This window comes from Dryobates pubescens, chromosome 3, assembly GCF_014839835.1.
Source record: "Dryobates pubescens isolate bDryPub1 chromosome 3, bDryPub1.pri, whole genome shotgun sequence".
NCBI classification, from domain to species: Eukaryota; Metazoa; Chordata; class Aves; order Piciformes; family Picidae; genus Dryobates; species Dryobates pubescens.
The window spans coordinates 8,229,626-8,241,788 of NC_071614.1; the positions used below are offsets into that span (position 1 = coordinate 8,229,626).

At 45.9% G+C, this 12,163-nt stretch overlaps 1 protein-coding gene across 1 annotated transcript in view; it reads left to right on the forward strand.

Moving 5' to 3' along the window:
* The first annotated feature begins 1,395 nt into the window (after nt 1-1,395).
* Nucleotides 1,396-12,163, forward strand: part of LOC104309121 (ras-related protein Rab-10) — a 38,529-nt gene continuing 27,761 nt past the window's right edge. The window contains exons 1-3 of the mRNA XM_054180198.1: nt 1,396-1,567; nt 9,087-9,147; nt 10,289-10,427. Of these exons, the coding sequence (XP_054036173.1) occupies nt 1,396-1,567; nt 9,087-9,147; nt 10,289-10,427 (372 nt within the window). The remainder of the gene's footprint in view (nt 1,568-9,086; nt 9,148-10,288; nt 10,428-12,163) is intronic.

The window sequence follows — 12,163 nt, forward strand, 5'->3', positions numbered from 1 at the left end:
GCCTCAAATAATACTTGGTCTTTGATATTCAGATGTCCCAAGCAGTGCTAGGTGGGAGTCATAAATTGTCCTTCACAAAAAGAATGTCACATCCACTGCACTGTGATGGGTGAACTGACTGAGGAGTTGCTTGAAGGCTTGAAGATGAAAATGCCAAAACCCATAGGGAATCATTACAGGTCTAGATAGATGCAAACATTTGGAAATGTCTCTTAGCACTTTTAATTTCAATATATTGCATGCCTAAGTTTATGGCACTGGATGAGTTCAGTATGCACACTGGCAATGGGGCAAGAACCTTATCATTGGGACAAAACCATCCAGACACAAATGCAGCAAGCCTACACTGCAGATGGACATCGTCTTGCATATTGCAGCTGATGCTGCCTGTGAGATGAAAACAAAAGTGAAAAAGAGGAAATTATTAAAACCTATTTTCTCTGTGTCTTTGAGGCTAGGAGGTGATGAGAAACCAGACTGTTTATTTCTGTATTTCACGGAGGAAGCATTATGGGGTTGTGAAATTTCCCTCTTTCCTCCTCAGTGATGCAACTTCATGAGAAAAAAAGCATATTTTTGCATAATTTCATAATCCTAGTTCAGGGCAGTGGCTGAAGTGCAGCGTGTGTAAGCCAGCACAGGACCTCTAAGGGGTCTGATGTGGCCCCGCTGCACAGCTCAGCGTGGCGATGGACCCTGTGCACAAGCAGCTGCCAGCTGATGTGGCTGTCCGTCATCAGAAGCAGCTGTCAGTCATCAGTGGTCAGCGCGGTGAAGCAGCGGTCAGACATCTGAACGCAGCCCCTGACCGCTCAGGGAGCACGGAGGCGCAGGAAAGGCTGGGCCAGCACAGCCCCGGTTGCATTGCGTTAGCACAGCAGAGCCGGCGGCGGTGACAGCCCTGGCAGCACTACCGGGCCCAGCACCGGCGTACCGCAGAGCATTACCTCATGGCAACCATTTTGCTGCCGGTTTTCACTCGTTTTAGGAATTAAACGATTTAGAGCTTGACCAGTTTGAATTTCCTACAGCACGTGTGCAGATGTGGCTGCTGTAAGGGCGGTAGCAGTCGGTCAGAGGGCAGGCGCATGCCGATGGATGCTTTATTCTTCAAAGCCGCTGTCAGAAGCGGGCGGAGGCCCCGCGCAGCCCCTCGCCCCCGCAGCCCAGCGCTCCGCAGCGGCATCCGGGGCTCGGCGCAACCCGCCCCACCTGCGCGAGGCGGCGGGCAGGCGATGGCGTCCGGCCCCCGTCTCGGTCCTAGCCCCGCCGCCGGGCTTCTCCCCACCGCGGGCGGGGCCGCAGTGTGCTTCCCGCAGCGGGGCGGCCCGCGGTCCCCGCTCCGCCCCACCCCGTCCTGGCCCGGCCCGGCCCGGCCGGCGCTCGGCGCCCGTCATGGCGGGGCTGAGGCTGGGCCACGGGGACGGGGGTGTGGGGAAGCCGCCGCTGCTGGTGAAAATCGTGATGGCTGGGGAGTCCTGCGTGGGGAAGACCTCCATCGTGCGGAGGTACACGGAGCCCGGCTGGCCGCCCGCCGGGGCTCCCACCTCTTACTTGGCCACGATCGGTGAGTGACCGCACCGGCCCCCAGGCAGCTCCCTGCCGGCGCCGTCCCGCACCCCCAGGCTGGCACCCGCCCGTGTGCCCCAGGTGCATCGCCGCCCTGCCGTCCTTCAGCACCCGCGTCCCGTGTCCCCGCTGCCTTCCGGCCGGTGTCTGCCTGCACGCCGGCAGCCGCCGCACGCCCCGCGGGCCTGGCGTGGGTCCCAGGGGGCCGGCGTCCGCTCCTCGTCCCTTCCTGCCCGGTGCGCCTCCCGCCCACAGGCCGCGGCTGCTCGCTTCCAACACAGCCCTCCCGGCACCGGCAGGTCGGCACTGCCTGCCTCGCAGATGGCAAAGCTCCCTCTGTGCACAGCCACGTCCAGCAGCTTAAACCTTTGCAGAGGTTTGCCAGGGTGTCAGAAAACATGTCACCTGCCCCCCAGAACCGCTGTGCTGGCTCTTGCTCTTTTTCTTGTTAGTCTGGGACATTTGCAGCCTAATCGTTCTTTAAACTTATGCAGACAGCTTCTTTCTTACTGTTCCATATTGCCCACTGCTGCAGGTGGAGGCTCTGTTGCTGTACAGCTGTGTGTGTGCAGGGGAAATGGTATCAGCCTCAGAGTTCTCAGGGATCAATAAGATGCTCCATTCCTCCAGCTTCCACGCTAGAAAGGGATTTGCCTTTGTGATGATTTTAATGGTATAAAGTCAAGATACCTTGTAGGTAGCCATGTGCACAATGGAGCCATTGCTGTGATGGAGACAATCAGCCCTGCCACACCAAGGCAGTTTAGGGCTGTACCACCAGCTGCTTTCCCTGGCTCCTCTGCAGGTTGGGGGTCATGGGGAGCTCCAGCTGCTGTGGTACACCAGCCCCATACTGCTGTGGGGAAGAGCAAGTTGACTGTCCACATGCTGACAACCAGGTCATCAGTGTGAAAATGTGTAATGTGGTTTGGTTTGCTGTGGAGATTTTTCCAATTTCTAGTTGGGAGTCTTTCACTTTTAAAAGTTTGCATGAGTGTGAGAATGTATTTATCCATTTATATTTCTCTTACCTGTCTATCTATTTATATGTTTTTCCATGCTCTTGAAGAGACAGTATGCACAATAAATGGTGTGTTCTGCATTTGAGATATGCATGGGTCTTTTAAACATTTAAGTTGCCTTAAGTGAATGAATAACAAGTATTAACTGTGGCAGCAGCTGGCCCAGGGGACACAAGGGATGTGAGATGACTTGACCTGCATACATGAGAATGGCTGAATTTAAGCTGCTTTAATTTTGCCCACTCTTGGAAAGCAACTTCTGAAACTGACATGATCCAAGAAGGGGGGAACCCAGCTAGCAATACAGTCCTGAAATGGATCCTTGTAACAGGGAACTTGTGACCAGGCTTAGCAAGGACTGCCAAAGAATGGCCATGAAGATAAACATCAGACTTGTTGATGTGTTTTACATTGGAACATAGATTCCTGGCTGTGAGGTTACTCCTTTTGTGGAACACTTTCTTTTAATTCAGTCCATGGCAGAGTTAAAAATTCTTGCATGGTGATGATGTTAAATACATCTTTTCCAACTTGTGGGTTGAAGTAGTTGAAGGAATACTTAAGATGAAAAGGTTTTGTGGAAGTCATGGGCTGAGAGTAATCTTGTTAGTTTTATTAGTGTTACTGAAACCTATTTTTGAGAGATTTAATAACTTCTTACACAGTTGTTTATCTCAAATGTAAAGGAGTCATCCATATATGTTGGGTTTTTTTTACCTGAAGGTGATTTTAAAGTTATTTCTCAAATGCTGTGCTCCACTCAGTTCCATCTTAGGAGGTCTGCTGGAGCTTACACTTTTAGAATGAATAAGATTGTGAGTGATGGCTTCTGGAAGAGTCATGCTGGAAGTGGAAATTCACTTTCCTTGGACAGCTACAACTCAAAGCATGGCATATAGGTCATGGCCCATGGTGGTGTAAAGGAGGACACAGTGCAGTGCTTTTTTTGTTCATGATGTCTTCTGCCCCTTGGCACCACCAGAACAAATAACTGTTTTCATCCAGATGCCTGTTTCATGCAAGCTCAGTCAAAAGTTCCTTCTCTGTCCTTCAGCCTGTTGAATGCTCCTCTGATGTCAGTTGATTTTTTCACCCTACCTATCCAGCTGGAATAGTGATTTGAGTAGAGGGAAGATTACCCAGGCTGTAGAGTCTCTCAGCTGTCCACATTCCCTGACAAAATCATGTGCCACCATCTTCCTTAGTGGCAAAGGGTAGTAGGCATGAGATTTAAAAGATGGTTCAGCATCTCATTCCTGTGTCATCATGAGTCACAGGTTTGTGTTACTAGGAGAAAACCCAGTCTTACTGCAACGGGGGAAATCCCAAACACTTTGTTATAGGCTCTGGTAGCAGCGAACTTTTCTGAGATGCAGTAAATTTTCACTGAAAGCTTTTTATGCAGCACTTAAACCCTCAAGGCTGGGTGCCCTTCCTCCTCTGCAATTACACAGTTTGGGTAAATTATAAGCAGTTATAGTTTTCTAATTAAACTTCTATGCATCATAAGGCAGTTGCATTGTATTATGAACAGGCTATAAAGAATAAATGTTTTTGTTTAAACAATGGCATTGCATATAAAGCCACAGAGAAAGTTTATGAACAAAAGACCCTTCTGTGTACAAGAGATCAGGGTGTGATCTCGCAGGCTGTGAGGTTGTTATTTTGCTGTATATGAGGTGGCTGTGGTCCTGCAGCACACATTCTCTGTGAGAAACATTTCTGCAGAGGTGTGAGTCCAGCCAAATCTATCATAGAATCAGGCAGGGTTGGAAAGGACCACAAGGATCATCTAGTTCCAAGCCCCCTGCCATGGGCAGGGACACCCCACACTAGATCAGGCTGGCCAGAGCCTCATCTAACCTGGTCTTAAACACCTTCAGGGATGGGGCCTCAACCACCTCCCTGGACAACCCATTCCACGGCTTCACCACTCTCATGGTGAAGAACTTCTTCCTCACATCCAGCCTGAATCTCCCCACCTCCAGCTTCATTCCATTCCCCCTAGTCCTATCACTACCTGAGATCCTAAGAAGTCCCTCCCCAGCCTTGGAGCCCCCTTCAGATACTGGAAGGCCACAATAAGGTCACCTCAGAGCCTTCTCTTCTCCAGACTGAACAGCCCCAACTCCTTCAGTCTGTCCTCATAGGAGAGGTGCTCCAGCCCTCTGCTCATCCCTGTGGCCCGTCTCTGGACACCTTCCAGCACCTCCAGATCCCTCTTGTAATAGAGGCTCCAGAACTGGATGCAGTACTCCAGGTGGGGTCTCACCAGAGCTGAGCAGAGGGGGAGAATCACCTCCCTTGACCTGCTGGCCACTATTCTCCTGATGCAGCCCAGGATCTGATTGGGTTTCCAGGCTGCAAGTGCACATTGATAGCTCATGTTGAGCTTCTCGTCCAACAGCACCCCCAAATCCCTGTCCTCAGGGCTGCTTTCAGCCAGTCACTGCCCAGCCTGGATTTGTGCCTGGGATTGCCTCGACCCAGCTGCAGGACCCTACACTTGGTCTTGTTGAATCTCATGAGGTTGGCTTGTGCCCACCTCTCCAGCCTGCCATAGTTCAGACTGGTGCAACTCCCTGTTTGGGATTAGGAGACAACTGATAATTTTATTTTGTCCTTTTTTTCCCTCAAAAAGAAACTTTTTGTTTTGAAAGCCTACATTTAAGGGGAAAAAAGGAAAAAGATTTATTAAGAGTGAAGTTGCAAACTCAAGTGATTTATGCATTTGTTTCTAATGTGCAATGAATGGGAGAACCAGCTGTGGAGTCTGTGTAGATTCCCTGATACTCATTTTAGAAGGAAATAGAGTTAATCAATAAAAATCAACCACAGTGAAGGTAAACCTGGCCTGTGTTAACAAGACTACTAGTAATCCACATCTCAGTTTTTTATTTCATTTTAGTTTTTGCAAGGCTGGATGGTTTTTTGGTCACCCTGGTTTTCCTAACAAACCATCTCATCCCATGACTTGGTTTTCTTACCAAAACATCAGTGATCACTGACTCCTCAGATACAACTCTGCTTCAGATAGTCCTTGGCATGTACTGGAATTGTCTGATTCAAGTAATGCACCAACATCTAATAAAGGTTAAGTATGGTTAGGAGTAACAGGGTGGAAACTCAACCCACAACATCTCACTGGGCACTTGCCCAGCCTGAGCACAGGAGCTGATACCAGCTGCTTCCCTGTTCCCAGAGCTGAGGATGCTGTATGATAGTGAGTGGTCTAGGTAGAATCTGTACTTGGACATGCACCACCCTCCATCCATGCTATCACTGTTGCATCCTCAAACATGCATTTTTCTTGGGATAAACTTAATTTTCTGAGCCTTTCCTACCAGGATTGGGGTGAATTTGCCACTCCAACTTGAGGGAGGTGGTGGAGTCATCACCACTGGAGGTGTTTAGGAAGAGACTGGATGGGGTGCTCGGTGCCATGGTTTAGTTGATTAGATGGTGTTGGCTGATAGGTTGGACTTGATGATCTCAAAGGTCACTTCCAACCTGGTTTATCCTATCCTATCCTATCCTATCCTATCCTATCCTATCCTATCCTATCCTATCCTATCCTATCCTATCCTATCCTATCCTATCCTATCCTATCCTATCCTATCCTATCCTATCCTATCCTACTCTATTCTAGTGAAAAGTGTGTTGTAACTTTCTAAGCCAGCTGCGAAAGACCTCATTGGAGAGGACTTTTGCAGATGGCCAAAGGCTGTTTTACAGACACTGAGGGAATTCACAGCTGAATTTCCCCATGCTTGACTACTTTAATGCTTTTTAGACCTAATTACATTTAAGGTGCCTCAGTCCTAATGTGGGCATATTTATCATTTGGACTATAAAGTTAAAAAAAATTAATCTCATGGTTATAAAACTTGGAAATAACAACTAGAATTTGAATTGGAACCCAGCCTACCCCTTCTTGGGTTGTATTTGACAGCTTAAGAGAAGCAGGTACAAGCTGTTGCATTCAAATAACATTTATCTCAAGAGCAGTAATCAATGCTGGCTTTGTGATGTTGATCATGTTGTATAATACATGGGCCTAAAATCATCTGAAATCTGTGAGCTGTCTTTGGCATTGTATTTCCCATTTTTCTTTCCTGTCTTTCCAATTTGCTAAGTTTGCTGGAAATTTCATATAAAGACATGAACAATCCATGCATGCAGAACATATTGACTTCTGGTTTTCACTAACATTCATTGACCTTTTAGGTCAATAAATTTTGAAGTTGACTTAAGAAGTCAATAAGCCTTATTTTAATTTAGATTAAGTTTTAGTCTGATTCAGCACTCTGCTTCCCTTTTTATAAATAATAATATACATTCAAAAAAAAGCTCACAGCAATTTATTATTAAAATTTATGTCAGCTCAGGACTGTTTCCTCTAGGTCTGGGAATCCCTGGCTGGCTGGACTATAATTCTTTTTGCTCCGTTCCCAGCACAGCGTTTGAAAGTGACATTCCAGCCTCCCTCCGTCCCTCTCAACAGCTCTCACATCAATTGTGGAAGGTGATACAGATAATTAAACAGAGCCATGTGAATTTCAGGAGCAAGTGTTTTCCATCACGTTGGAATTTCACCTTACATGAGCAAATTTGGCTTAAATTACATTTCCACCTGACGTTATTAATTCCATCGAGGAAGCTTTGGGTAATATTAATTACAGAGACCAATTATATTATTTCATCTTTCCATTGGAGCTTCAACAAAAATTCATCAAGAGGGAGACATGATTATCATAATAATTTTTAAAGTCCACCTCAACTCTTTTGCCACATGCAGACCAAAAATGTTAATGGCACTGGGAGTCGTTCCTGTTGAGAGTGTGCTTGTCAAAGTTTGGTGCACAGCAAAAGGAGGGGAACAGTTCCTCTACATTTTAGGTTTACTGCCAGGGTTGTTTTCCTTGGATGAAGTAATATGGCAGACAAGTTCTTATTTCAGTGCAGTGGTATCAGTGGAAGATTTTTGTGTATTTTCAATGTACAGTTCTTTCAGGTGACATTGATATTAGTGAAGAAATCACCCTGAAGTCATGTTAAGTAGGCATCTTTTGACCTTAAGGAATTGTAAATGTGGATTTATGGGTTGCTGAAGCTCCAATGTTGGTATTAGCAACTACTGACTGGCAGATTCTATCTTAGACTGAGAAAGAAGAGAAGAGGAAGAGAAGAGAAGAGAAGACAGAAGAGGAGAAAAGAGAAGAGAAGAGAAAAGAGGAGAAAAGAGAAGAGAAGAGAAGTATGGCCAGCTGTTACAATGGCACCTGCAGTTCACTTCATATAACTGACAGAAACACTCTGCAGTGGTTTATCAGGGGGGTGGGGGAAAGAAAACAAGCAGAGAAATTGTCAAACAGTATTTCAAATTTCAGCAATCAAGTAATTGGGTGGAAAATGGTTAACTGAGAGGAGGCACTTGGTGCCATGGTTTAGTTGGTTAGATGGTGTTGGGTGATAGGTTGGACTTGATGATCTCAAAGGTCTTTTCCAACCTGGTTAATTCCCTCTTCCCTCTCCTCTTCCCTCTCCTCTTCCCTCTCCTCTTCCCTCTCCTCTTCCCTCTCCTCTTCCCTCTCCTCTTCCCTCTCCTCTTCCCTCTCCTCTTCCCTCTCCTCTTCCCTCTCCTCTTCCCTCTCCTCTTCCCTCTCCTCTTCCCTCGACAGAATCTGCCAGTGAGTAGTTGCTAATACTAACACTGGAGCTTCAACAACCCATAAATCCACATTTGGAGTACTAATTTGACAATATATTAGAAGAACACTATGGAGGAAGGTATCTTTAAGGAAGGATCTGTTGTGTATGTAGAGGTGGCGTTCTGCACTGATTTCAAGTGCTAATGTTTGATTGTTTTTGTCACTCTGGATCTAGGTTGCACAGTGGTTCAGGCTGTAGAGAGAGTCTTCTTCATTTTCAATGAAATCCAATGTGTGTTTCCCTTTGCATTTAATTAGTACAGCTAATTTTTGTTCCTGTTCATGTAATCCCAGATTTTTTTTTCCCTAGGGATTTGGAAGGACTGAAAACTGGTGTTGCACATGCGACAGCTCTGTAAGCATTTCTGCCTGTCCATTCATAGCTGTCACACTGTTGTGAAGGAACTGGAAACAACAGGAATCACCAATGTATTTGCCAAGTATTATTGTGCACAGGGCATGAAACTCCTGCCACGCCACTTGCCTGTTCATGGAAACACCTACATGTAGTTTCAGGATATCTGCACCTCTGTGTTGACCTGCCCCCACCATTGCTTTGTGTCATACTGCTGCCATGTCTTGGCACGTAGCTGTCTTCACCGTGGAACGTTATCCTTGCCCAATTTCCATCTGAACGTCTGTGGTTGGCTTGTTATCCTTTGTTTGATAGAGCTCCTTCTCACTTTCTGCTCAGAATTGCATGGTAACAAGAGATAAGAAACGGTCTTCACAGGGAATCCACGTTATCATGAGCAATGCTAACAGATTTTCTTCTTTCTTCTAGGCATCGATTTTAAAGTGAAGGCAATAACATTTAATGGTACAAGAGTGAAACTTCAAATATGGTAAGTTTTAATTTATATCACAAATGAGAGCCAACTAAAGTACATCAGAGCATGAAAAATCTCATCTGCTTTTAATTGTCTGTCTTCTGAAAGTGCAGATTTTCCTACCAGGTCATTTTAGAAATGTGAGTTTGGCCTAAGGGAGCATATTTTTTTGCAGCAACTGATGTAAGTTACAAAGAAGGTTGCTGCTAGATTGTTTTAACAGTAAAACTTGCAGAGTACAAGCTGCACAGATCTGTGATCCGTGCTAAGTAGATTTAATTGTGCAGGGACACCGAGGAAAGTGACAAAGCATCCCTGTGCTTTCTGGCTTCCTCCCCAAACCTACCTTCCATCTAAACTGGTTTGCTCTTTGTGTCACACTTTGCACAGGGATGTCATCTGACTGCTGCAGTGCTTGAACTCACCTGAATTGTACTGCTTTTAATCACAGAATGGCTTAGGTTGGAAGGGACCTTAGAGATCATCTACTCTGACCTCCCTGCCGTGGGCAGGGATGCCTCTCATTTAGATTCGGCTGCTCACAGCCTCATCCAGCCTGGGCTTGAACATCCCCAGGAAGGAGGCATCCACAACTTCCCTGGGCAACCTATTCCAGAGTCTCACTACCCATGTACTGAAGAACTTCTTCCTAAGATCCAGTCTAACTTTACTGTTCCTCATCTTAAAAATATTCCCCCTTGTCCTATCTCCAGACACTGTTATGTAAAGTCCCTCTTCAACCTTCCTGTAGGATGCCTTCAGGTATTGAAAGGCAGCTACAAATAAGCCTCCCCAGAGTCTTCTCTAGCTTGAACAGCCCTAGGTCCCTCAGTCAATCCTCATGGCAGAGGTGTTACAGCCCTTGGATCATCTATGTGGCCCTCCTCTGGACTCCCTCCAGCAGCTCTGTTTCTAAAGAAGCAGTGGTGGGTTTGAAGCTGCACTCTTAAGTTCGGAACAGTTCCAGTGTGTTTCTTTCACTGCTGGATCTGTCACCCAGATTTCCTCCCATCCTTGTACTCCCTGTGTATTTTCTTTTCTTTTGAATGCTACACCATTCAAAATCTCCTTAAAATTAAAGGGTTTTTTCTTGAGTGCTTGTGCAGTTTGATCACCTTTTGTTTGCCTGTCTGTGATTTCTTACCCTTTCTTTCAGGGACACTGCTGGTCAGGAACGATTCCATACGCTGAGCACCAGCTATTTTCGTGGTGCACAAGGCTTTGTCCTTGTGTATGACATCACAAATCTGGACAGTTTTCAAAGTATAACCACCTGGATGAAAGACATCTATGAGGTAAATCTCTCTAAAAGTGGTTGGTCTCTTACTGAAGGTAGTTAACAAGTTATTGCTGTTAATATGTCAGGTGACTGCGTGAGATTTATTCTTGTTCCATGAGCTGTATGCTGTTAACCAGAATTTCTTGCCTATAATTCAGCATGCTGTATGTTAGTGGAATTGCTGTTGGCTGAAACTGGAAAACAGTGTAGATTACCCAGGACAAGCCCATGGTGCTACAGGAGGTTTTTCAGAAGTCCTTCTAGAACACAGCTGGTCCCTGGTGTGCCTGCCACAGGTGAATCCCTGTGAGCTCACACCAGGATTTTAATTGGCTTCCATATCAAAATTCCATATCACAGCCAGTGATTGCCCTTTCCTAATTTCATTACTTTTAGTGTAGTTTCCTCATCCCAAGAATCAAAAGAAACTACTCAATTGAAGACCCTCTTTGTTTTTGCTGCATATTCCCTTTAAGAGAGGGTTTCAAGAGGGAGGGACTGGGGGAGGAGAAGGAGAATCCCTTCGTGGTGGCAGTGAGCTGTGGGTCAGCTCAGCAGCTTGTGATAGTGCAGTCAGAAACATGTGCTTTCATGTGACATAGGAAGTGATTCAGCAACATGTGGCTGCCTGACAGGGAGTGTGTTCCCACCTCCCTTCCTGCTCCTGAATGTTGGTTCCTACTCTGCTGCTGTTTCTAGAACTTTTCAGAGCTCTCTGAGGTGCACTCTTCTTTCTAACATGGTAGAAAACTAACCCAGCAAACCCAGTGGGATGTTTTTCTGCTCCATCAGTGAATTCAAGAGGTTCAGAGAAGACTCTGACAGTGAAGCAGACACAGGGTAAACATCCAGGAGTAGGAAGGCCAGAAGAGCTGTGAGTACTGGAGGGAGGAGCCAGGGAGGGAGAAAGGGACAAGCTCTTAGACATCTGGTCATTGAGCTGCCTGTAACCCTGCACCTGATTCTCAGTTGGTAAGGTCTCTCTTGATGTGTTCCCTCTTAAGCAGTGGAAGTTTTAGAGTAGAATAGTATGGCAGTAGGTTTACTGTTATCTGAAGCTGCTAATGTGGACGATCCATAGATATCCATTTACAGATATGTGTGTATGCATACATCTATCTGTTTGTGTGAATTCATACATAAAATGCTAATCTGTCTTCCCACTGCCTCCAAAGGGACCATTTTGTCCTGTCCTCTTGAATCAGGTCAACAGGATGGTTGATTCAGTGGGCTGTAATGCACAACCATGGACACAAAGAAATGATCAGGACTGTATGGTGGAGGGAGGCTGGAGGGAAGGATGGGAGTAGCTCTCGAAGGACCTGTGCAGGCTCAGATCTGCTCCAGTCAATCAGCAAATGACACCTGCATCAGCCTGCTTCCTGGTCATGACACTTCAATGCTTGAGCATACTCAAATTATTAATATTTAGATTGTTTAGTCTTAACCCCTGAAGGGATTTTGTAATTTAAAATCTAAAAAATGGAGACCCCCCTCAATTTGAAACAATTTCTGGGAATGTAAATTGCATGATTGATTGTACCAATCTGAGAATTAGCAATTAGTGAGTGTTGCAATAGAGCTAGATAACAGTAAAAAATTTAATTTAGTCCTAGTGGGATATCAATTTCTGAAGTGTCTTGCTGAAAATATATGGGGCCATTCATTGCAGAAGAAATGTTTTTAAGCAGTAACTGTTAAAACACAGGGCATTTCATGAAAATTAATTACTTGGTGGAGGTTGAGGACATT